This window comes from Gasterosteus aculeatus, chromosome 18 (assembly GCF_964276395.1).
Source record: "Gasterosteus aculeatus chromosome 18, fGasAcu3.hap1.1, whole genome shotgun sequence".
NCBI lineage: Eukaryota > Metazoa > Chordata > Actinopteri > Perciformes > Gasterosteidae > Gasterosteus > Gasterosteus aculeatus.
The window spans coordinates 3379784-3406136 of NC_135706.1; the positions used below are offsets into that span (position 1 = coordinate 3379784).

Sequence of the window (26353 nt, forward strand, 5' to 3'; positions counted from 1 at the left end):
ACAACAGAGGCGGACCAGGAGGATGGAGGGTGAGGATGTTGTTGTCCCTCTCGGTCAGCGGCCTGCTCAGTTACGCTTTCTGTGAGATGTATGAGGAGATAAAAAGGTCGTTAATACGTGAATACGTTCATTGAATAGCATTTCCCTTAAAAGCATCACCCCTCGGTGCCATAAATATGGCATGTGGCGAACAACAAGCTCCCAGTTTCATAACCACCGTTGTCTCCACTGTCTATTGTCTCCGGTCATCAACTGTCACCCTCCGTCATGGGGCATCGTATGAAGTAGAGCTTTGCTTCAGACACTTTGCACCCTACCTGACCAGTGTAATCTCGATGGCCCGTCTTACAGCTGCAGCCGGCCCAGTGAGCTCGGAGGGCAGGTCCAACAGCTCCACAACGGGTGGGTTCTGAGAGGTGACGGGCGCGGAAGACAGTCACTAAATGTGGAAGATGTCTGTGGAGATGTAAACTTTTCGAGGGTAGCTTCGACATACCAGCTCAAGTTTGACTCTGCGGCTTGTTGCCTCGGGCTCAGGTCTCTTTGTGCTCAGCGGGCTCACACCTTCGGACGGACCCGCGCTGATCGAGACACCGGCCGACTCAGAACGGGGGCCCTCGGTTGCCTCCTCACAAGATCTGACCCTTTTGGATGAGACCTCTGGCTGAGGAGAACGGCGTCTCTTTGGGTGCCGGGGATCGGCGGAGGGCGCCGCAGGTCGGCTGGAGCGGTGAGCCGCAGATGCCTGTTTGGACAACGAGGAAAAATGCGTTGGTGTGATTTGGTTCAACGTGGGTCTGGTTGGTGCAATTCCTCTCCAATGACATTTCACCGCCAGCACGGGGCATGCTGAAAGAAACGGTTTCGCGATTGGACGGATGCCATTCTCACGACCGTGTGATTAATGTGAGGTAACCACCCAAAGCCTGTTAGCTTAGCTTAGCGCAGAAACTGGAAACGGAAAAACCGACGGCAGCGTCTGAGGGTAATCCGTGTACTACGGACAACCACATGTTTCATCTGCGCAAAAAGGGAAATGTGGAAATGGGCCGTTGTGACTCAAAATAGGTGTCATCTTAACAAATGTGGTGGTATGAAGATAAGAGAGAAACAGCGAGATCAGATAACCGTAGCTCAATATTCACCACACCGAAAATCTGCTTATCTAGTTCTTGGCAAGGATGCAAGAAAAACAAATAGATCAAAAAAATCCTTTTCAAATGGAAGACGCGCTCACGTCTGTAGCTAATCAATGAAGCCTGAAATAGTTTGTCGCACTTTGACCTTCTTGTCCCTGGACGACTGCATGCGGCCGGTTCTGTTTGGCACCTTCCAACAGAGCTGGTCCTTGGCCAGGTATCGGGCCGAGATGGTCATCCCCTCTTTATAGACCTTACAGCTGTCTGCCAGACTGTAGACTGCCACAGCGAATAATACGAAGGAGATTTAGAATAACAAACCATATCGCTTTGCTGTTATTGAGTTAAGAGAAATAAAAAACGTACTTGTGTCGGTGAAGGACATGAGGGGGAAGGTCATGTCTATTTTCTGTCTTTTAGACTCCCCCATGTTGAAGAGCAGTCCAATCAGCCACTTGGTGCTCTGGTCGTCTCTGAAACACGTAGAAATACAGTAAACACATGCGACTACCAAAATAACACATTTATATTACATGAAAACAGAAAAACAGTAAGGCGTTAAGAGCAATTAGGATTTGACGTTAAGGGCTGCAACTCTCTTCTTGCCATAATTTAAAAACAAGCTAAAGTCCCGTGTCCTTACTTGGCACACAGCCGGCTCGATCCAGAGGTGGACTGTGGGTTAATGTGGGCCCGCTTGACGTACACGTGTCTTTCCAGATTTTCCACCAGCAGTCGGATTTTAGACTCAACCAGGCCGACCCTGACGAGAGAGAGAGCGCGTCATGTTCCACAAAGCGCCACTGCTAGTGGAAGTAGAACATTACAAATGCTGAGATTGCAGATAAAAACCCCAACGCCTGACCCAGCTTTCCCCAAACGGGTCACTGTCTTTGCTCTGTGTTGTTCTCACCATTCGAGGTGCTGCTTCCCTGCGGCTGAAGAAGCATGCAACAGGATGAAATGTCTACAAACGAAAGAGAAACAGGCGTCACAGCATTGAGCCTTCGCAAGTTCCCAAATCAAGGACGCCGCCTGTTCTGACTTTTCTACATGCGGAAATTGTAGAACAGAAGAAAGATCAAGAAGGATTGTAACCGTAGCAGATTTATTAAAACAGGAGGATACGGTAATCCAATAGAAACAACAGAAGCTCCTGGGACTACAGATTACAGGTCAGATTTCATACATTCACACGGCTTCTTAAATCTACTCGACAAGCTTCGGCCCAGATTTTGCATCTATGAGGAGAATCACAATTCATCTCAATCATTAAGGGTTTACAGGTTAAATGAACATTTATGAATCCAAATAGAAACAATCGGATGATTCTTGTCTGCCAAACAACATTCTGTTAACATTTCCAGTTAATAACAAAACACCACTAAACTCCACCTTTATATCAGCGGCGCAATAAAAAAGGAATAATAGTGATGCTGATTCCACAACAGGCATTTGATCGTGTTGGGTCACAACAACAAAAGCATTACTGCAGATTTATATACAGTATATATATATATATATATATATATATATATATATATATATATATATACTGTATATATGTATATTACAAACAAACTAGTTGAAAATGTCCATTGGTTATAAAGGTGTGTGTATCTGTGGGTCTCTAGGCAGCTTAATACATACTGGTACTTGTTTAAAAAGTCCGGCTCTTGAAACAGTTCCAACCAGTCAGCCTTGTTCTCTTGTATGTCCTGAGTGACGGCCAGGCCTGCGAACGAGGAACGTCTGAGTCAAAAAAAGTCACATCTCTGTTCGCAGAATTGATTCTTCTACATGTTATTCAAGTTCTCTGGGTATTATAAGCATCAGAGCAAGGAGAGGATGGATGTCTTGTGACCACACACCCCATTGGATCTCCTCCGTCCACACGGCCAAGGTGGAGAGAGACACGTTGAAGGCCGTGTTCTGCTGCGGGTACGTCGGGGTGATGATGGGCATCACGTGGCAACGGTCGCTTGGATTAATCTGGGAAATGCAGGGGAGCACAGTGAAATGACTCGTGTGGCTTTTATGAAAAATCCACCGAGGTTCAGAGCAACGCGGCTCCGGCCCGTGGCCTCACCCTGGAATCCCAAACTGGGAGGTTCATGTTGTAATCCTCCGGACGCTTCAGCTCAATTGGGACCGGCCACTTCCTGAGACGCAAAGAACTCATTTTCATCTGCGACTTTTTACCAAGCATTCGCACGCGGCGTCACTTTCAGAGTGGAGGGGAATAATAAATACCTAAACATTCAACCTATCCTGCCTTTGACAAATGTCAAGTTGTTTAACAAGCTCAAACAGCTTTTAATGGAAACCGGGCATTAACTGGACCCAACAGTGGATCTCAGTGCCAAATGACTTCTAATCAACCAAATTCTTTGTTTGTTTTTCATGTTTACAAAGCGGAGAGCTCACCACATGCTGTAAACTTTGAAGAACTTGTTGACCAGGGTGGACGCTGTGGCGTTCGGGTAGACCTGACAGATCCTGGCCACCAGTATGGCCCATGACACCCCCCCCAGGAAGCCCAGCATGCTGGAGTAAATGTTTCGCCCTGAAGAGAAATAAGAGGATGAGAAAATAAAGTCATAAATATCGCATGTGTGACCTTTATTTCACATTACAGCTGCTTCTGACTTTTTTTTTTTTTTTTTTACTCCAATTTTGTTTTTTGCAAATGAAACACTGTCTGTTGTTGCAACAGTGTGGCTGAACTCACGTTTGGCCCACAGCTTGATGGCTCTCAAAACCAGTTTAAAGCTCTGCACATTCGGCACCGACCTCAGGATCTCCTCTGTGACTCTGTAGCCTACAAACAGCACAATTGCAAAAAGGTAAAGAAATAGCCGCGCAGGTCCGAGTCGTGCTGTCCCGCGTCAACGCCGCCGCGATCCGCGCACCATTGAGACTCCTGATGCATGTGACGCTTGAGTTCTTCAGCAAGCTGTTGCTCAGATCCAGATTTTGGGGGATGCTGTTGCAATCCACGCTGGCAAAGAGTAAGTCAATCTAGGAAATAATCGGAGTGCCAGCAAAATCAAGACACATGCAAACAACTCTGGATTAGAGTAATGTTGCAGATTTTCTTTAGTTTACCTTAATCCCCTCATAAGACATTGTGATGACGGGGACACACGTGCTTTGAATGGTCTAAAGAAAACAATAGTCAGATATTTGGCCCCTGGGAGGAAAAATGCTCTTTGACTTAAACAATCACAGCAATAGCAATAAATCCGATGGACTAACCCGAATGTCTTTGACCTCTTTCTGAACCCTCAGCTTCTCAAAGAAAGAGGTGAAGAAGTCGTTTCTCTGGATGAATCTGGGTCCGACACAGAGGGCGTCAACATCATCACCTGTACGAACAGCACATACTCGTATAAAAAGGAAACGCTCTGAGCCGTTTTCTTCACCACGTACAACTCGAGCCACAGTCGTATATGCTCGAGAAAAGAAACTGGCGATCACCTTTAGAGTCGACCCCCAGATGACGGGACCCGAATGTGAAGATCTTGCCTCCAACCTTTTCTGTCACATGATCAGGTATGTTCTAAAGCCAAAGAAAGTTACAATGTAAACTCTATTTATGCCAAAGCATGTTTACAGCATAGGCAGAATTCCTATGGATGTCTTACTAGCTCTTTGCAGATTTCTGTGAGCCACTCCTTAAATAGTGACTCCAGCTGTTCCACAGCATTCTCTCTGCAAACATTAACAGCTCGTTCAAATAGTGTTGTGTTAAGTTTGAGTTAAAAGCAAAACCATCACACTTGATCAACTTCATTCGGATCAGCAAGAAGGTACTTTAAAAAAAGCCCCCCTCTAGCTTGAATATGAAAACAATAATGTGGAGCCAATGGAAAAGGTGGATCGTACCTGCGCCGCAACTCCAAGTCGTCCACAAACGCATCACACGTGGCCAGAGTCTTGATCAGCTGTTCGGTCAGGATCAGCTGGTCTTCTGAAGGCTGATCCTCGCTGATGGGGCCGCTGATCCCGTACCGCCGGGGGGGCGCCGGGGGGGACGCATCTGGGCTCTTACGCGGACTGAAAGGGAGCGTTTGCGTGTTATAGCGTCGTTGATATCGTGTGCTGCGTATTGACAGCAGTTACAACATTTACCAAACGAAGACGTGCCCATCACCCTGGTTCACGTCTTTGGATAAAAACAACACATGGACGTTACTTACCGAGACATCGTTGCTTCAATTGATCGTTTTCTTTGTGTAAATATAATCTTTCTCTGTACGAGTCTGAGTGTTTGGACACAGAGTGAGTGGATTTCAGAACGAGCGAGTTTGTATCTTCTCGAACCGAACCTCAAAACGTAAGATCTTTTGCTTTTGAGGTCATTCAACTCTTTTTTTTGTGTTCTCTTTAAAGAAAATTATTCCAGATGTTACCCAGTGAAATGATTAGGTCCAAACTAAATGGTAAAATAAAATAGTCTATTTCGGGACAACGGCAACATATTTGTAAAGTTGTAAAGCAAGTAAAGTTGACACATCGTAGAAAAAGTGCAAAGAAAAAGTAAATAATCTGAGAGACTGAAGAAGAGATTTCATGCCAAACCTGCATTGAGTGCTTTGCAACTGAGTGTCGTTAACTGGAGATACAAAATACAAAGCAAAAGAAAAAATACAGACACATCCATATAATTTGACTTTGCAGAGTCTAGACCATTGTTTTTACTCAAGATAATTAAATTATGAGAAAACTAATCCTGTTTACCCTTAAGCTAAGGCTTCAATACTTTAACTTTTCCCCAATGCTAAACATGTGCTCAGCCTTAACTGTAGCTGTTTAAAGACGTTTGAATGAACGCATCCACCACACAAAACATCACGTTGTGAACTTTCTTTCTTTACACCATTCTCTTTACCAAAGGCAGTGTTTGGGCAGTGTTAACAATGTCAATGATTAGAATTATTAAAAAGTAAATTTCTTCATTGCACATATGCTATTTTTTATTTTGCGTCACAACAAGTAGTAGTATTAGTATTAGGTATTAGGAGTAGTAGGAGTAGTATTCATCACTTGATGTAAATGTGTGTATGCACATTACAATGTTTTGCATGAAAGTTGCTTTATTACATTTACAGCTTATTACCCATTAACGGGGGGCCTCCGCGCTGTGCGTAATTCCCTGCGCCTTTTCAGATTCCCTTTGCGCACGTACACCGTGCGTTACGGGTTCGCTCCGCACCCGGAAGCGCGGCACGTTCCCGCCTCTCTGCCGCCTTCTTCTGGCGCACAGGAGTCTAACTTCTGATTGCATATGGGCAACTTATTGACGTCAACCGTGCGCCGGTGATCGATTGCCGCTTCCCCGGGTAACGGCGTCGGTTCTCTCTGCGTTGGCGGTACCGCACGCGGAGGCTGAGCAGCGCGTGCACGGAGCCGCAGTCGGTCGGTGACATTGGCGCGTCGGTGGCGTTGTGGTTGCTGTGCACAAGTTGCTGTGTGCACGGAGCGGTTCCCCCTCCTCCCCCCAGAGGCTGCAACCATGAGCGAATACTTCAGCCTGTCGGACGGTGACGTTATTGGCTTCGACCTGGACCACACGCTCTGCCGCTACCACCTGAAGGAGACCTCCAGGGTGAGTGTGTGTGTGTGTGTGTGTGTGTGTGTGTGTGTGTGTGTGTGTGCGTGCAGCTAGCTCCGATACATAACCATACGGTGGCCGTGACGCTTCTATCCGCAACACATCTGTATTAAAAATAGCACGCGGCCGTCAATAAGCTGCACGGTCACTTTGCCAATCGGCTTTTTTCTTCTTCTCCCGTGCACCGATGCGTTGTGTCGAAAAACAAAAAGGCTTCTTGTTGTGCCTGAGTGGTTGGATGGAGGGAATGTGTGCCTGGGGGGGGGGGCGGATCTCCACTCTCCTGGCGCTGCAGTCACTCTGCGTGACTCACGGGTTGAACCGCGGCGGTGGTGACCGTACGTGTCCGCCGGTGCTGCCCGGTTCCCGCCGGCCGCAGCGCCTCGATCGCCGCGGACTCACAGCTGGAATTCAGCGACGCGGAGTGACAGCAGCCCGAATGACTGCTGTTGAATAGGCGGCTAATCGTTACGGGCTGGTTCGTCGGGCCTGCTGGTCCCCGTGCATGTCCCACCTATGTCCCCTGTCACGGCTGGGACAGGGTAGGACATCTCCTCTGACTACCACTAATAGGATTTATGTCTGATTTGGTGAAAGAAATGAAAGGAAATGAGTTCAGTTTAAAGACCAATGCATATGTACGTCCTGTAATGCATAACCTACAGCAACTTGGATTATTTGATTTAACTGCAATAATTCTGCCATATATTCTTGAAACAAATAACTTTCACTGTATGTTGTGCTTCTTCTTTCTTCTTATCTCATATTTACTATAACACATTTATAAGATGTCACTGTTCAAATAAGTTGGGTGAAAGAAAGAAATACAACTACTGGGTGGCCAAACATAAGTGGGACTGAACGGAGAGCTTTCACTAATTAACTTGTCTAAAACCACATCATTTGGTGTTGATGTACGCGGCATGCCTCTGCTGATCGCTCAGAAAAATAAAGTAAAACATGATCAAAATATACAAGCAAGAATTAACAATATAAACCATACGTTAACACAGGTGAGAGAAACTTCTCTGCATTGATATTGCTATTTCCTTTTTGTTTTTGCAGCTGATCTATGAAAGTTTTGCCAGATATCTGGTGGAGCATAAAGGCTATGACAAGGACCTGCTGAACCTGACCCCTGCCACCTGGGATTTCTGGTGAGTCAGCGACAGCAGTACTTTATCTTTTACATGTAGTATAATGACCTACCTGTTTATGTTCCTTCCTAAAATCCTTCCTGCATCATACGTTGTTTTATCCAAATGATTTTTAAGGTAAATAGTTGTTAGTGTTTTCTAGTATTGAAACTGCTGAGTAAAATGTGTCCAGTGTGGTGCAACTGAAGCTTTGTGTCTTCTCGAATGGTAGACAGCAGTGACGATGTGTTGATATACTGTATTTCTAACATGCAACATGTTGTGTCCAGCTTTAAGGGACTCGTGGTGGACCTGGAAGATGGAAACCTTGTGAAGCTGGCTGAGGATGGAACTGTCTTGCGGTATGCTCTTTCGTGCATGAGAAGACATATTAGCTCGTCAGTTACTTTGTCAAAGCTGTCAGTGCTAATACTGATCTTTAAAGTGTGTTAATAGGAATTTTCATCTCTTGGTTGATTAGAGCTACTCATGGAACCAATGACCTCAGCACAGAAGACATCATCAAACATTATGGCCCAAAGAGGGAGTGGAAACACTTCAACAGCCTCAATACCTCCTTCACAAGATCCGGTAGGATGTTTATATCTGTCTTTATTACCTATGATCTGTATGTTGTTTGCTCTTAAGTAGGCTGAGGTGCCTTTCTTCACATCGCCCGTCACCAGATGTCATTGACTCTCTTATTTTGGTCTTTGCAGCAAAATACTATTTCTATGACAACTACTTTGACCTACCTGGGGCTCTCCTCTGTGGAAGAGTTGTCGACATGTTGCGCAAGGTAATATTTTCTAAGGTATAGTTACACATTTCTAATTGCCATTGGGGAAAAACATATTCGACTTCAACTTTCATGTTTTTGTCAACAGCGAGGGAATGAGGTGAATTCCGACTTTTGGAAAGACATGGTTGCTGCCATCGACCACAACTACAACACGGCTGCGTTCAAAGGTACAGTTTTTAATCCAAAGCAGAAGAGTATATGGCTTACTTCTAATGGACCTGTACTGTGAATAAGAACCACACACACACAATACACGAGATAGGTTTGTTTTTCAAACTAGTTTTATTCTGTGTTTTGGTCAGCAAGCGGTACATAACTTAACACATCCAATCGGACATAGTTGTTTAAAAAAAAAAAAAGATATGCCGTTTGAATTTCTCAATGTGTGTTGTTTTACTGATCACAGTGCTTGTGGGAATGTACTGATCTTTAATTACATGTAATGCACAAGTACATGGGATCCCCGTTTTGTTCATTTTTTGTATGTATATCACAGGAAATTCCTAAACAACAGACATTAATAAAAACAAACACAAAAGCACCATTTAAAAGACCTTCCACTATGTTTCATGTTTCTTGGAACTACAAAGGCACACACATGGTGAAGTGGGGAAAGGGATCAATTGAAACCATTTGTTGTAGTCTTCATTACACCTCAATAACAAGTCAATTCCCTTGTTGGCAAATTATTATTTTTATTGTAAGATCTGAATGGCAGTTTTTATTTTTTCAATCTACCACCTTGATTTGGAATTTAGAAGTAGTTCAATGGTTGTAAGGTTTTGAGGTTTTACTTGGTTTAGCGGAATCACGTTGAGGCAATCAAGAACCCAGAGAATGCGCAATGAACATTATCTGCTGCAAATACACCATTACTGTCCTCATCGGGGACCTGGACATAGACTCTGTCACCGTCATTCAACATAAGAACAGTACTGCCTGACATCTGATCCAGGAAGCCTTTGTTGTACTCATCATAGGTGAACATAACTGGCTCCTCGTTTTTGTAGAGGGCAACTAGTGCATTGGCACCATTGACATGCATATGATAGCTGAAATAGTAGAGGCCTGGGATCTGACAGGTAAACACACCACTTTGCTCATCATAATGGTTCTCCCCATTGTACACAACCTGGTTGAACGGAATAGGGGTTGCAGCTTGGGGGTAGGCTATGGTCAGCACAGCACTGAAGGCGGACATCGGGGCTTTTACCATCTCATGAGACATCACAACCTCGTGGGACTTCATTGGCATGCTCTTCTCATTGTGATAGACCATCTCTCCTGGTGGGCCAGGAGCACCAGGAGGACCTGCAGGGCCTGGGTAACCATCTTGACCTTTGGGACCAGGAGTTCCAGGTGGACCCCGAGGACCAGAAATTCCCTTAGCTGTTATGCCAGCAGGGCCAGGTGGGCCTGGGAAACCCGGATGGCCCTTAACTCCAGTGGGACCTGATGGGCCGGGGGGCCCAACTGGTCCCATAGATCCTGGTCTTCCGTTCTCACCACTTTTTCCTTGTCCTCCTGAGGGGCCTGGGTGTCCTTTTAGTCCAGGAGCACCATTTGCACCTGGAATCCCTGGAGGACCATCATGGCCTTGCACACCCTTTTGTCCTTGAGGACCATTATGCCCTGGAGGTCCTTGAGGACCTACTGCTCCTGTAGAACCTGGCTTTCCAGTGAAACCTTGAGCACCCTGGTCACCCTTGGTTCCCCTCGGCCCTGGTGCACCTACCATACCAATGTCGCCTTTGGATCCTTTCGGGCCAACCTCACCTGGGAATCCCCTTGCACCCTGTGGACCATGTGGGCCAATAGGACCTAGAGCACCTGTCTGACCAGTATAGCCAGTTGGGCCTGGCTCCCCTTTCTGACCAGTTGTTCCTGGTGTACCAGGTGAACCTCTGCTTCCTGGTAGTCCAGTAGCGCCCGTGTGGCCAACACCTGGCATGCCAGGTGAGCCTGGTTGACCAGCTGGACCTTGTGGACCTTTAGAACCCATAGGTCCAGGCATACCGGGGCTACCATTCTGGCCTGGTTTCCCTGATGCTCCTATACCTGGAGCGCCAGTGTGACCCTTTGGTCCTGCCATACCCATTGCCCCAGGAGCGCCATCTCTTCCTGGCACACCACCCTTGCCGGGCTCTCCAGGATAGCCAGTGGCACCGGGTATACCAACTCCAGATTTGCCAGGCATTCCAGGTGGGCCCATTGGTCCAACGCCACCTGGTGCTCCTTGAGCCCCAGAAACTCCAATGCCTCTATCTCCTTTGGCTCCAGGAAGACCGGGAACACCAGGATGTCCCTTCAAACCAGGCTCGCCTCTTTGTCCCACTGCCCCAGGGTAGCCAGCTGGTCCAGGTTTTCCACTTGAAGAAAGTCCAGCAGGTCCAGGTGTTCCATGTGGACCAGGTGCACCTCTGGCACCCATGGGTCCAGTTGCGCCAGCTTCCCCTTTCTGACCAGGGAGGCCAGGGCTACCTGATTTTCCATAGCCACCTGGGGAACCAGGTTTACCAGCTTGAGAGTAACCAGGGGGTCCAGGAGGACCAGGAGGGCCTTGTTGTCCAGGATGTCCTGCACCACTCTTTCCAGGAGGTCCATATGGCCCCATTGGTCCTGGCTCACCTGGAGGACCTGGAGGACCTGGATGGCCCATAACGGCTAGGAAAATAAATAGACATGTGATGCAATTATTCTGATTATATATATTAACACAGGTTGTAGAGTTCAGGTGTTTTTCTTTAGATGTATTTGGTTAAGTTTGATGTGTATGATTGGATTTAGTAAACTGTTTCTAAAAATGTGACTAGACAGTACTCCCCATGTTGCCTTGAAAATATTATGATCAAGAAATAGCTTCATTTTAAATGGTCTTTTTAACGTTTTAAAGCATTATGTAAGATGCCCCTTGGTCATTGAATAACACAGCCCCCTATTATTGCAGGCCTGGTTGTGACAGCTTTCCTCTTTCCCAGGATAGTCTTCACAGCACCACTGGTTTGAGGTGATGTTTACACAAAGCTTACGCCCTTTGGCATGAGAGCGGCTCCTGTGAATTTTTGTATAATTTACCTACACAATACTGCACCCACTAATTGTCTGCACTGCTCATAGCATGGAATGTAGTTCGTGGTCTGCAAGTCGTCAACATCCCTCTGCTGCACATCCTGCCACATGTGTGGAGTTTACGGGCAAGGGCAACTTGGTGTAAAGCACAAAATTGTTATTTTACTGGAATATTCTCTCTAATCTATATTTATCAATAAAGTCAACATAAGAACAACCCCACCCTATAAAACCATGATGCGGTAAGTGGAAGAATTGTTTTTTCCCCTTTCTGTTTATTTTTTGAATCGTAGAGCTTACTTTGATGCTTGACAGGAAAGAGACAAAGCAAAATCAGGAGACAGAGAGATCAGGAATAGCTTGCTATAAAGTAGCCTGGTCGGCTTCCAGGGAACTCCTGGTGCCTTAAACCCTGGGCCAACAAGGCCAGTGCGCTTTTCTCCTAAATTGTACATCATTTTATTTTATCCTTGTAGGAAATTGTGATATATATGTGTGTACGTGTGTTGTTGTGTATGCATATCTATGTGGACCCTTTTATAAATACACTGTGTGTATATGTGTGTGTGTGTATATGTATATGTATATATATATATATATATATATGATGCTTGAACATCAAAAAGGCATATCTGAGAATCATACGCAAAAAACATTTGTCCTCTTGACCTCTCTTTTTCAAATGTGGTTTTGAGTTCAAAAAGGCTGTTATTTTAAGCCACATTAGGACGTGCTTGAAACCCCACAGAGGACATTTGTGCCAGAAGTGGACTTTTCGGCAGCCACAAACTTGAGGTGATACTCCTGCCCAAAGTACCTGAAACTTGAATGACCGGTTAACACTGCAAAGCACTACTATGCTCATATTCAGAGTGGCAATTCTATCCATTCCTATTTCCGTTTAAAAAACACAGCCCATGGAGTTTCTGCAGTAAACTTGCCGTGGTTTGTTTGTTGGATTCACTTGTTGATCTGTGTTTTTCTGCGGTCTGTGTTGAGCTTTTTTCTAATTATGTGGTGTGAATTTGAGACCACAAAGCAGTTTGTTAGGGTGTGCCTTCAACGTGCTAAAAACATCTGCTTGGGAAATCACAAGATTTTATGCGCTTAGTGTTGCGTTTCTGTTCTAATTTTATGTTAAGTCACGCGAACAAACTATTACGTCTTCAAAAACAACTGAAAAAATAAAGAGTGTCAAAAAGCAGAATTTTAATGTTTGGTTGGGATATAATATATTGTTATTCATGAACCTGGCAGTTACACCACTGGTTTAGGTTTTGTGCAGAACGTGGTTCCTCGTACGTGGCTAACTGATTATCGTTCAGGCCTTTTGGTTCCACGGAGCAAGTTTGGCAAAATCGCCATAGCAACACATGTCTCAGAGACTGTCTCATAAACTGTCCCACAGGATGTACATTTCTGTACAGTGTTGCTCTGCAGAGGACATTGGGAAAGCCGCTGCATGCCATGCTTTTTGTAAAGTTCTGTTTGATTATTTTGCGCTTAACAAACTTATGGATGTTCTATGTTTCACTGATTAAATTGATCAAATTTCTGTATGTATTTCTACATACATCCTGAATTGCCCATACACAGATTGGCACTTGCATATATATCAAACTCCTAGTTCTATATGGCCATCTACACATACATGTATACACACATATATGTGATACACGAGCGCATATAGTACATTTTGTTGAAACACGTACGAGGAACCGAGCCCTTCCTTCCTTAACCTTTATTTTTCCAGAGCGCTTGTGCTCTTTTACATTTATTGTCCACATGCCAGTTCTAAACGTTCACAGCAGTTCAGCCAGTTCAACCACAGCCTCTTGCTTTCAGCCAGTGGACCCCTGCACGGGACGTCCTGGGCGTGCACCCTGATGCCAGTTAATGAAGGAGGTTGGGAAATGGGCCGCCTCATTTACTGATGTGAGCCCACAGTTCGCCAGGTTGCACAAGAGCTGATCTTACAGATCAGGACTAGTGGTGATCAGAATGGTGACTAGGCCAACCGTTTTCTATCGGCAATTAGGACATTTGTGTGCCATATATTCCGGGCTTCACAAGTCACGATTTTCAGATCAGTTGTTATTGGATTCATTCAAAAAGTACACTGCAGTTATGTGCAGATGTAGGCACAAACTACATATTTTGTTTGTAGATTCCATTTAACCACCTTTGGTGGGAGGTCTGTGAAAATGTGGCCTAAGATCACCTCGTAAGTGGAACTAGGAGTGTCCCCTAGAGTTATTTTGCGGATTAATTTGCTTCTAGTTGTTTTAATTTTTGAACAAAGGACAGGTGGCTAATGGAACTGATGCAATCTGCGAGCAGTTTAACTGTGCAGCCTCCAGTGATTTGAAGTAAACGATGGTTTGGGCTGAAGTTTAATTATTATACAAAGCACACGTGAATTCTACTTCTGTCCCACGGTTTAATTTGTGCCTTCTGTCATTTATGCAGATCTCAGCATACAACCGTAAACACCTAATGCCCATGATCGTTCTCGAAGGAAAATCATTTTTTTTTTTACATAGACAACCCAAGTGAGAAATGACGTGTGGGTCTCACCTTGGCCCTTCACCGGTTGGGCAGACTTGGTCATTTTTGGCACATGGTAGTACTTCTCACGGGTCGCCTCAGCCAAAGCCAGGAGGACGAGGAGAACGCTTGTCACCCTCAGGTCCATCTCGGGAAGCTCAACCTGCAAATACAGAATCCATTTATTAGAAAGAAGCATCATTGCATAATTGCACGCAACTAAATGGCTTGTGAGAGCATTCAAAGTTGCACGGCAACATGTGTTGCTGCACTGACAGTTTGCAGGGAAAGTGATGTGCTGTGTGGATGGAAAATCAACACAATTGGTTGTGGAGCGTAAATCTCCGTTTTGCTCTCTTGAAGTGAGAAGCTGCTCTGAAAAGTGTTTTAACACTAATTAGAATAAAAATAAATTCCATCACAGGCACCTACATCCCTCCCATTGTGAACACAACCATAGCACATGGTTCATCGGGGCTCCACTAGCGACCCCCCCCTAAGCGAAAGCCAGGCTTGCAGTTGGCATCCCCCCCATGCACTAACCTGGAATCAGAAAGAAAACCAAATGGTCCCCTTACCAGGAAGGTCTACGCTCCGAAGAAACAATGGGGGGCGTCGGGAGGGTGCTGTCCCGTCCGCTGCGCTGTTATATCCTTAGTCGGGGGAAGTCTGTCTTTCTGTCCGAGAGGCAGCTGCTTCTTCACAGGGCACTGCGCTCCAGGTATTTATACTGAGTCGATGGTGGAGGATCTACCTACCTCGTGGAGAGCCCTCCCCGCACTGATGTCATCTTTAATGACGGGTGCCATGTCGTGAGAGGTGGGGCCGTCACTTTGAAGTGACAGGCCTGCCCGGCTCCATCTCCTCCCCGTCTCCTCCCTCTTTATCTGCTTTTTTTTGCAAGTGGTTGCTGTCAAATTTGCTTTGGGGGAAATTTGAACACGAACAACAAGTTAGTTTCCTAATTTATCTCCAATGATGTGCAGATCTTAAAGATACCGTGCTTTACTCAGTCAGAAATACACATTAATTACTGTTTTTGACAGATGAGTCAGGCGTGTTAAAAACCCTGTCTTGGTGTCCTATTTTAGCCCCGGCTAAAAAAAACCATCATGGTTTTGACAAAGTGCCTTTTGAGAGGGTGTTTTTCTGCAAAAGTAAAAAAACAATATTTTCCTCTGAAGACTGTTTAGTGGTGAGGCTGTAGTAGACAACACGTACCAGATGTGGCTATTTTCTGTCACGATTTGGTTCAATCTAAAACCTCCTTTTTGTTGCATTCATTTTCTAAGGCATTTGTCAGCAGTTCAGTTCTTTGATTTCAGTGCAGATTTCCAGACAGGTAAATGTACAGAATAATACCTCTTTAAATAGAGACATTTAGAAATATTATTAGTGACATGAAAACAGTAAATGCGTTGAACTCACTCACTTGTGTTCATGTATAAATGTCTCATAGTGAAGTTGCATCGTGATGCTGGTACGTGGTTTGCTGCAGGGCTCCTCACTGCAGCTTTAAAACACCAGGAGGCAGAAGTGAGGTTTTGTTCCGAGTTGGTTCCTGCTTTAACCGCTCAGTTTAATGACAGTTTACCTGTTATCCTCATCCAAATCTTCTGCTATACACCAAGGTAGTAAACAGGGCTGTAATGTAAAGCGTCGTACAGTATTTGTTTGCTCTGTGGCATTTAGAGATCAATATCAGAATGAGCTGTGTGTCGGTGGAATCATATTATTATGCTGTTTCCAAAAGCAACTTTGGTAGTTTATGGACTGCAAACGTGCTGTCATTTAAAGGTGCAATGATCTATAAAACTGGCCACGTGCTCCGAACAAATAGCGGTCATAAGGTCACCTCTATTAGTGGTACATCCATACACACACACACACACACACACACACACATTCAATGTACATGTATCAGTTATTAAAATAAACTGTGAATCAAAGGGGTAGCATAAAACTATTGGGTGCCCACTGGTGGGCCGCGAAGGTACTGCAGGTGGGCCGCCGGGTCATTTACAATAAATAAATAAAATGTTTTTAATTTTCAATTTTGAAAAGTTTGAAATTAATATAAAATTATTTATATTATTTGAACAATTCTAGCGGCGCATTAGTTGATGTGAAACATTAATTGACGAAGCACAAACAATTTAAACAAACAGATTAATAAAACAATAAGGCTCTCGCTCGAAACGGCTGCTCTTGTCCGCCGCCAAATAAAACAATGTTAGTAACAGGTTAGTCGCTGCTCGCGCTCGAAGGTGTTTTCTACGCCCTCGCTGTTTTTCTTTTTGACAGTAAGGGGGCGGAGCCAGTAACCATGGTCTCTACATCTGATTGGTTACAAACCCCGTCTTTGGATTGGCTGGAGTGATGAATCCACACAACTATAGAAGCCCATTTCCGCACTAATGTAAGGGGATAAAACGTCGAAATTATGAGATAAAACGTTGTCAAAAAACAAACGCCCCTCTTTGGTAATCGTAGTGGACCGTAGATGAAAACCAGCTACAACCATCATTTACCATCATTACCGGCACATTAAGAGCAATGCGTCCAGCTCGCAGACCGGTCCGTCAGTCTGAATCTGAATATCTTGCCAACTTTACCGAACTATGGAGGAGCCTGCGCATATCTTACCTCATTATTTCCATTTTCCAAAAAGTCGATCCGTATTGAAAGTTGGCAAGATATTCACAGATTTGGACTTTTTTCCGGTATTTTACAAATACGGACCGGTCTGAGACTAAGAGCAGCTTTTTCTTCATTTAAAAGAAAAATGAATCTGTTTAATATTTTTTGTTACATCGGCTACTTCCATATTGTGTTGAAATGCAAGCTGCATTGGTTCTTGCATTGTTGATAGAAACTCATATTTGTGACAAAGATTTTTTTTTTCTCTTATAACAAATTAGAGGTAGTTCATCTGTTGATTTTCTTTAATTATCAAATAAAGTAGGAAGTGATTAGCAACCTCTGAGTAGCAAACTCAGATTTGAGAAAATTTAGAAAATCGAGATCGATAATCTTTTTATCAGTTTGGAATCAATAATCGGTTTAGAATCGAATCGTTGACCTCTGAATCGCAATCTAATCGAATCGTGGGGTGCCAAGAGATTCCCACCCCTAATAAATAAACATTAGCTTGCATTAGCATGCTAAATCCACAATATCAAAATAGATTTCATGTGATCTGTTAGATGTTGATCATTCATGAAGCCTGTGCTCCAAATAAGATACAGATTGGAGCCTATTATTATGAATATGATAATAAATCATTTTTTCATCTTCATATCAGCAGGATGTCTCATCACTATTTTGGTTCACGGCCGCTTGCTTGCAACGAAAAAATATTTTTTTAAAACCTTGAGTTTAGAAAAACAAATCTTAAGCAAAAAATAGCTACAGCTAGAATGGAAATGATTTTAATTTCTAACTAATATAAAATGGTGGTGCTCATACACTTTACAATAATCCTAATTGGTCAAACCACTTTGGAAAAGCCTCTCTTCCTTTCGCCCGTATCATCTTTACCGTCAACGTCTCAGCGCCCGCAGATGAGCACTCGGTGAGCCGTGGCATCGTTGGTGAGATCTGAGAATTAAATGACAGAGCAGCGAGTGGGTGGAGTCGCCGTTTAACAACTTTAACAACACACGCTGCAGAAATACCACATTATCTCATCGTGAAAGTGGCCCGTGACCGCAGTGAGGCAAGACTGCTTTTTATTTCATTTTGATCTTTTCATTTTGTGTCGGAATCAATGCCTCCCTATCTAAATCTGGCCGTTGGGAGGTTTAATGTAAACGGCTACTTACACGTCTGGTGTGCTGTGTACGGCCACAGACACTCACATTGCATTAACAGGACACGTACTGCGCGGAAAGCCGTTGGTCTGAGATGGGCCGTGATATGGCGTTCTTCTCTCGTGTGTTCAGACACCTCCTGTCAGCAGGGTGGGTGGTATTTCTGGGAAGGGTCTGCTCTAAACACTGTTTTGCCCCTCCAAACATCTCAACACGCTGTTGCTCCTGCTGCACGCCAGACGTGACTTAATGCTCCTTCGGTGGCTTTAATTAACTCTGCTGATGACTGGTCCCCGAATGCACAGCTTCTGTTTTCCACATTATCCAGTAACAACGCATGCACTGAACTGTATGTGTGTGTTTCTATATTCTAATGAAAGGTGTTTCTGAACTTGAATGTGTTCCATACATATTGAGGATTAACTTAATCTTAATTTGATGTTCATGATTGATCACCGTTGATGAGACTGTGTGGTAGAAATTAGTGGATTACACCCGTGGAAGTATCTTAATATTGTTTGTGATTAAGTATTTATTACAAACTAACATATAGAAAGAATAATAACACACAAAGCACTAAACACAAGCCATGAGTTCAGGCCTCAATTCAGCTCAGAGACAGTGTTCCTTCTCCCTTAGAGGAGCAGGAAGGTCTGACAAAGCTTCTTGGTCTAAAGAGAAGCTTTAATACACAGCGGAACAAAAGGACAACACCGTTCAGGGGAAAGAAGCAGAAAGCACATATTAAAGGAGTCCACACCTTTTTCTTGTGTCTAACTCCTGTATCTTGCTCTTTAGCTGCCAAATGATCCGACTATAATCACTGGTTCTCGCTGGGCAGGTAGTGTACAGGGGAGACTTATTGGGGCCTTTTGACTGGAAACAGCTGGCTGCTGAGTCTGGAAATAAGTTTGATGACAACACAGGTACTGCAGTGAAAAACACGTAGCTGAAAGATGCTAAATAGCTGTGTAGAGCTCAGGAGGAGCAAAGGGTTGAACTTGAATTTAGTATAGTGAGGAGCACGTGATGCAATTAAAAGGTGTCTCTTTGTACAGCGGAGAATAGGGAGGGGTCGGTATGCTCAACTCCTGATTTGATACTATCTAATACTGATATTTGGACTGACAAATTGATATGTATTGCTATTTTTAAGTATTGCCACTCAATGTTATAGTTTATTTGGAGAGTCTGGATTATTGTAGACCAATTCATTCCAACAGCGATGTACAAAAGGTACATTTCCGTCTGTTTTACGTGCCTTGCTTTGCACCCCTCCGTTGTTTCGCTCTATTTGGGCCCAGAGATTTGAGAGGGGAGGGAGAAAGTAATTGCAGGTTGATGCGCCTTTGCCAGCAGGGAAGAGTGGAAAGAAGGAGCTAAACATAGAGTGTTTCAGTTGGGAAGTGACGGTGGTTCCAATTTAACGTTTTAATATCCAAATGCCACTAAGAGGCACTTGGGGCTTTGTGAATGGAAGGACTGAAGCCGGACCTCCTGCCCGAGTGCTGCCTGCAATTACAGAGACCCAAAGATGAGAATCATGGTTGGGAGGTTTGACCAACCTGAGGCTCGCTGCGATTCAGAATAGCAACCGAAGGGCCTTCAGTGCATCCTCCTCCTATTCCATCTTGACAAAAACTCGCCCGAGTCGTTATGAAATTATGGAAAGGTCGGTGTCGTGAGAAAGAAAAAATTTGAGCTGGAGACACTCAATTTCTTGCTTACAAAATCTGATTTTTGCTCTCATTTTAGGATTTATTTTTGGTGCCGGTAATGGGTTTCTTTAGAGCAAGTAATCTTAATCAAAGCTGAGTAAGTGCTATAATGACCAGTACTTTCCCTTTTCACTGTAGCGCCCACACATGCTTATAGTCAGCAACTTCTACGGGGCCTGTGTTGCAATCCGTCTATCCACTAGCTGAAAAAGAGTCCTGGTCTTTGATACAATATCATATGTTGCACAACTTTGTGTTTCGTCTTGTCTGGGATGGTTACCGTGGAGGCCCTAAATGGACAAAAAAGCTGTGCAAAGTTACAAGATGAGACAAAATGCTATTAGTTAAATAATCAAAATGGTAAAACCATTTCTTTTAGGAATCCCCAATCTTCTAGCTTCACTCTAATTCAAACTGTAGTGAAAGTGCGTGAAAGCTGGCAAGTTAACACCAACTAGTTGATGCTTTTAATCTGTATTCAGTAAAAAGTGTAAGAGGCAAAGGTTAGTTATTGTGATGTGGTCCAAATCTATTTTTTTTTTTTTTTTAAAAACCTGAATAAATACAGTTGGCTGAAAGTTCACCGGGATATAAATTATGATCTATTTAATTTCCCAGCCCCAGCTCAATGTGTTGACTGTACAGGCCGTGCTCCTGAGCTCCCTTTGCATCTTTTGCATCATGCATTTGTCCATTTAATGGTGTCCCCCTCCTTATTCCTCCCTCTGGTCCTGCAGAGTCTCAGGGTTGCACACTCGGGTGCACTGACTGACTCTGGAAGTGGTGTTAGTGGTGAGGAAAGGGCGTTAGAGGCCAAACCCAACGCTGCGGCTCCAATGTTTATGTATTCTGGTAGGAATCCACTGTTTACCAAACTACGCAGCGCTCAGAATAATTATGGTGCGCTCCAGCTCCTGCAGAGATCAAAGGCAAACATATTGCAGAGTCATCTATTCTATTGTTTTTATTGATGTTGAGATGCGACGGAAAGTCAAAGCGAGGCTATGGGAAGTTGAAACGAAACAAACTTTTGCATTCCCTTCACGCTCTTGGACCAAATGAATCCACGGGGACCAAGAGGTTCACAGCCTCCGAACCTCCGTCTAACTTTCCAGTGAACACACAAAATGATTGAAGACAAAATCCAGGAATCAGCCCCACAATCGGGCTTGAGATGCGTCGTCCATCTGACAGAGCGGATGCGCTTTAATAGTATTCAGGTTGGAATTGGAAGTGTGACTCAAATGTTCTTCTGGAAGTTTGCCTCCGGAGTGACATCTTTGCAAACCTACAAGTTGGAGGATGCTAATTGACTGTAGATTGAGGACCCAAATCCACACATACATTTCACTTCTAAGAAACATGTCGGAGCTAAGGAGCATGTCGGGAGGGCGCGAGTAACGGGTTGATCAGCTACACCGGTGTCTAGCCGATGTGACTGATGGTCATCGATCTCTGAGCCCAGCGGTGCAGTTGGTCGATACAGCTGTGGTCTTGTAGTAGTTATTTATTAGGGGTGGGAATCTCTTGGCACCCCACGATTCGATTAAATTGCGATTCAGAGGTCAACGATTTGATTCTAAACTGATTATCGATTCCAAACAGATAAAACGATTATCGATCTCTATTTTCTAAATTTTCTCAAATCTGAGTTTGCTACTCAGAGGTTGTTAATCAACGCCTACTTTATTTGATAATTAAAGAAAATCAACAGATGAATTACCTTCTCTAATTTTTTATAAGAGAAAAGAAAAATCTTTGTCACAAATATGAGTTTCTATCAACAATACAAGAACCAATGCAGCTTGCATTTCAACACAATATGGAAGTAGCCGATGTAAAAAAAAATATTAAACAGATTCATTTTTCTTTTAAATGAAGAAAAAGCTGCTCTTAGTCTCAGACCGGTCCGTATTTGTAAAATACCGGAAAAAAGTCCAAATCTGTGAATATCTCGCCAACTTTCAATACGGATCGACTTTTTGGAAAAATGGAAATAATGAGGTAAGAAATGCGCAGGCTCCTCCATAGTTCGGTAAAGTTATTCAGATTCAGACTGACGGACCGGTCTGCGAGCTGGACGCATTGCTCTTAATGTGCCGGTAATGATGGTAAATGATGGTTGTAGCTGGTTGTCATCTACGTTTTTTTTCTTTGGTCTTCAGCCCATAGCTACATCGATCCTGTATCTACTGCAGGTGTTTCTGTCCTGCTTTCTTTATATGGTTGCTAAATAAATTAAAGGCCTGTGTCCTAAATAAACTGGAATCCGCGCTGGCTGCTCTCTTAGCTCAGGTCTGTTGTTGTTTTTGTTGGTTAGGATTTTATTTTAGGTGTTGGGCTGGGAAGCTTTACTGAGAACCATTCTCAGTACGCTGAGAAGAATGTGTGAGGACGTTCAGAAGCCCGTGGTCCTCCAAACTAAAGAAACCCTGCATCCCTCAGTGGAAATGAATAAGGAGCAAGTCACGAATAGCATTTATCTCACGGGCAGTATAAATGTCTGTGGTTTGTATTTACCACAGCGGATGAATAGATAGAACAAATGGATATGAATTTGGATAGTGCACGTTGGATATTTACTCCCAAAGTAAATACACATAGTGCAGAATGAGCTGAATTTTCATACATTACAGCATCACAGAAAAGGCAACGTCTGGATTTAGATCCGCATCTGAATTGTTCATTTTATCAGCATGTGCAATAGCAAATTGTGCCGTATGCTTTCTGTTGCTTTTGGCTGCTGCATGTTTTAACAGTCCCCGAAAATTATATTGAAAATGATAACACCCCCTTTTGAGCTTTTTAAGTAAGACCTAAGCTGAAGTCAGTTTGCTTGGAATGAACTAGGTTGTGTTACTGGTCGCCTGACAAGCAACAAACAACAGAATGAATGTGGCCATTCAGATTCAGAAGGTCTTCTGAATGGCCACATTTCATCGCAGGCTCGACGCCTCTCTAATCTGTCTCAGAGTCTTATGCATTCATTTTAAGTTTCACAGAATTTTACACGGGGTCATCCTGAACAGGTTAACATTGAAAATGTTGTTTATTTGTTTGATTTATAAAAGATAAAAGACACATTAACATAAAAAAATGGGATATCAAATCAGAAAATTTGCCGACCAGTCTGTTAGACAAACGTTCTTTCAGCCGATGTGGAGGTCATTCAAGTGCCTCTTGAGAAAAAAAAAAATTCTTTCGTAGGTGGTCAATCCCATTGAGGATTTGACTCGGTCCCACGTATCATACAGGGGCCTGTCTGCAGAACGGTAATGACTGCTGGGTAGGTGACTTCAACCAACCCTCCTCCACACTGCAATTACTGGTGGGACATTAAAGCCACATTCTCTTTTAAGAAGGACAATCCAAACATATGTGGATAAGCCACATCTGATGGGATGCACACTTTTAGCTGTGCTGGGATTAATTGGGAGCAGTAAAGGGAACAGACCTTTTTGCATGTGTGATGCCGCTGTTCAGTTTGAGGTGAGTGAATATCTCCCAGCATCGGAGGAGCAAGCGAACAAAAGTAGAGCCTAATTATCATTTTATTGGCTTTTACGGTAATCCATCAAATCCAAAATAAAACATCCTTAAAGTCAGCAGTTTCTTTCCAAACGTGGCATTAAACTGCAAAAATACCGAGATGCTCTCATCAAATCCACCACGTCTCCGACCGCTCAGTCGCCCCAAAGTCCGTCCGCTACACGGCCTGCTGAATTTGTTTAGCTCCACGTGGAGTAATTGTTCTGAGCATCCTGTCTGATAGCACGGCTGCTCTCTGGATGTCTCCTTTAACTACAGAGCTGTGGTTTGTTGTTTGATTCTCCTCCTGCACTGTAAAAACCCCCCTTGCAATTATGCAACGTTTTCCCTCCAAAAGTCTCCTAAGCAAACTGCTTTTAGCTCCCCGCATTGTGCACCGCTGCGTACCTTGGATACCCATTATTTTCAACGTCATTAGATGGCTTTTGGGATATCTTTTGTACACCTTATTTCAGGCATCAACCCGGAATCAGATTCAAGAACGCTGTTGATTTTGAGAAGAGGGAGACGGACGGGTTCTGTGCTTTCAGGGACTCATTCCTACAGCACCTTTTTATTTTTACACCAGCGTTTCCAGGGCGATTGCCGTGTTGTCACAGTCAATGTCTATCTCTAAATGAAACGCATGGTTATCTTCAATTAACTTGTCAGGAAGGGAGCCTGTGCATGTGCCAGTTATATGTTGACATAGCAACTGTATCCATGTTTTTACAGCTTCATAAAGATTTAAGTCAGACGGTGAGGTCATCGATGCCACAGGCCCGTGACCCAAAGTGGTCTGGAAAGTCGAGTTCATTTTGATGACTTTGTTTGCATTTCTAATGTGCTCACAGCAACGGCTTTGAAATCAGACCAACATCCTGCTAACGAGAAACATGCTTGGATCTCCCTGTGTTTTCATCTGAAGGATTCTGCCGACGTCCCAGCTGATTGCTCACATTCTCTTCCATTGCCGTGGTAATTATTTCAGCGCCATCAAATCCGTTCACCAGAGAAATCCCCCTCAAACGAGAGAAACGGCACCGACCTGATACGCCAGCGTGTGTGTTTGTATTCGTCCAGGGTTTGAAATGTCTGTCCCAGATGATTTGGCATGTGTGGTTACCTGTCAGTTTGGTTAAGTTCATTTAAAGGTTACTGGAACCTTCTAGATGCCTGTAAATGTCTCAGCTTCAACCCTCTTTGTCGCTCTTGGTGGCAAAAAGAACAAGATCGTGGCGGCAAAACTACCGAGCGCTAAACGTCAAAACCAATCGGACTACAGTCTGTTCCAGGGTCAAGTCTCCCTCGGAAATCTCACATCACATCCAGCCAAACATTCAGGCATGACATTGAAGATCTTTTAATAACAGTAAGCAGCTTCTCCACCTCAAACATAACCGACTCAACACTCGTGGCCATGATTGTCCTGTCGTATCAGGATCCATGACAAACAGACGGAGGGTATTTCTCTGTAGTGTTTCCATCATCTGTCCAAGACGCTTCGGATGCAGATTCATCAAAGTCGGGGCCCTTTCAGCGGACGTGGGCTGAAGTCGAGGAGTTTGTTCGGAGGATGACATTCCTGTTGAGGACTGGATCAATAGCAAGTATTCTCGTCCCGGGCTGGACAATTAAACCGAGAAAGACAAATTACACAAAACTAGAAGTTAGAAAGCCCATCGTTGTGATTCGGGTGAATCAAGATGTGTAAAAGAAAAAGCTGTGAAGCTCAAGATCAGGCCGGCTTTGCACGCATCTGTGTGATTAATAGTGAGACATGATGTTTTGTTTTTTTTACCCAGTTCCTAGTATGTTTGTTCAGGAAGGGCTACGTTTACCTTGACCCCTCCCGTCTCTGCCTCCTGTCTCCGAGGACAGGGCTGCACGTAAACACCACCAATCCACAAAGGAGATTTAAACGCCAGTTCTCCCCCTGTTAGGACCACAGGATGTGTTTGCTGTTGCCGTTCTCTCGCAGCTCTGCAACAAATGTATACATGCGCAGCACAGTAACACGTGACGCAACCAGGGTGGGGATGCACACTGTTGTGTCTGACTCGCTAAATTAGGCCGTGGCGTCGCTCGCGCTTTGATCGGTTTTCTATCAGATAAGCTAACATTTCTGTTTTGCATGCAACAATAACAGTTCATTTTTTTTTTTTTTTGTTATTTGAAACTATTCACATAAACAAACACACGCCATGCTGACAAACTGGTGGGAATTTGCCCTGCGGAATACGGTTGTTAGCGGCGTATCACACATACGAGTGGGCTGACATGCAACCTCTAATCACATGATTGGATGTCAGATACGTATTTGTGGAAGAACTGATTTAAAACCTTAACCTTTCTTCAGATAACAACAGAGGGAACGCGTGTCCAAGACTGAAGTGCGCAATGACACTTGTGGCCCGAGGAAGGCGGGTAACACAAAAGACTATATTTAAAGTGCCTCGACCCTGAGACGACAATAGTTTAATACGCCTTTAACGGCGCTGTTTTGTGGTTGAGAAAAAACACAATGAATGTGTAAAAGTTGTTGCCACGTCGAACCAGATCCTGGCAACACGGAAAAAAAGAACTAAGGCTGAGAACTCAAAGCACGAGGCAGTATTCTGCAAATCCACTTTACTTTCTCCCCTGTGTGACCCGGCCGGGTGACAGCAGCACTTATAGCAATGACATTTAACACTGGAATCCATTGATTTCTGTTGAATTTCCCTGATCACCCTGACATTGCTGACTCAGCGCTGGACAACCCTATTGAGAAATTTGCAACCCATTTCTCTGCTCCGTTGCGGTGGGGATGCTGGCGCTGATGCTGGTGCTGATGCTGGTGCTGATGCTGGCGCTGATGCTGGTGCTGCTGGTCAGGCTGTTGTTGGGGTCTCCTGAGGGGCCCACAGTCCAATACTTCTATGCTGATGGGCCAATGCATCGGTGGTGGGTCCAGAAAAGCAAAAAGATAAAGAACGGATTAAC

At 44.2% G+C, this 26353-nt stretch overlaps 3 protein-coding genes across 3 annotated transcripts in view; 1 reads left to right on the forward strand and 2 right to left on the reverse strand.

Moving 5' to 3' along the window:
- Nucleotides 1-420: 420 nt before the first annotated feature.
- On the reverse strand, nt 421-5349 carry LOC120808023 (poly(A) polymerase type 3). Its single transcript, XM_078094072.1, has 17 exons — nt 5342-5349; nt 5028-5198; nt 4787-4853; nt 4620-4701; nt 4398-4507; nt 4248-4301; nt 4052-4160; nt 3871-3960; nt 3567-3705; nt 3229-3301; nt 3011-3131; nt 2790-2874; nt 2053-2106; nt 1783-1902; nt 1506-1612; nt 1285-1418; nt 421-745 (listed from the first exon to the last, which is right to left on the reverse strand). Exons 1-17 carry the CDS (start codon nt 5347-5349, stop codon nt 440-442), a joined length of 1830 nt encoding a protein of 609 aa, XP_077950198.1. The 3' UTR covers nt 421-439.
- Nucleotides 5350-6311: 962 nt separating this feature from the next.
- nt5dc1 (5'-nucleotidase domain containing 1) overlaps nt 6312-26353 on the forward strand; it is a 42086-nt gene continuing 22044 nt past the window's right edge. The window contains exons 1-6 of the mRNA XM_040160584.2: nt 6312-6750; nt 7822-7913; nt 8183-8254; nt 8374-8483; nt 8612-8691; nt 8780-8861. Of these exons, the coding sequence (XP_040016518.1) occupies nt 6658-6750; nt 7822-7913; nt 8183-8254; nt 8374-8483; nt 8612-8691; nt 8780-8861 (529 nt within the window). The 5' untranslated portion in view covers nt 6312-6657. The remainder of the gene's footprint in view (nt 6751-7821; nt 7914-8182; nt 8255-8373; nt 8484-8611; nt 8692-8779; nt 8862-26353) is intronic.
- LOC120808022 (uncharacterized) lies at nt 8958-15010 on the reverse strand. The gene is made up of 3 exons (XM_040160582.2): nt 14889-15010; nt 14341-14473; nt 8958-11358 (listed from the first exon to the last, which is right to left on the reverse strand). The coding sequence occupies exon 3, from the start codon at nt 11296-11298 to the stop codon at nt 11002-11004; it is 297 nt and encodes a 98-aa protein (XP_040016516.2). The 5' UTR covers nt 11299-11358; nt 14341-14473; nt 14889-15010; the 3' UTR covers nt 8958-11001.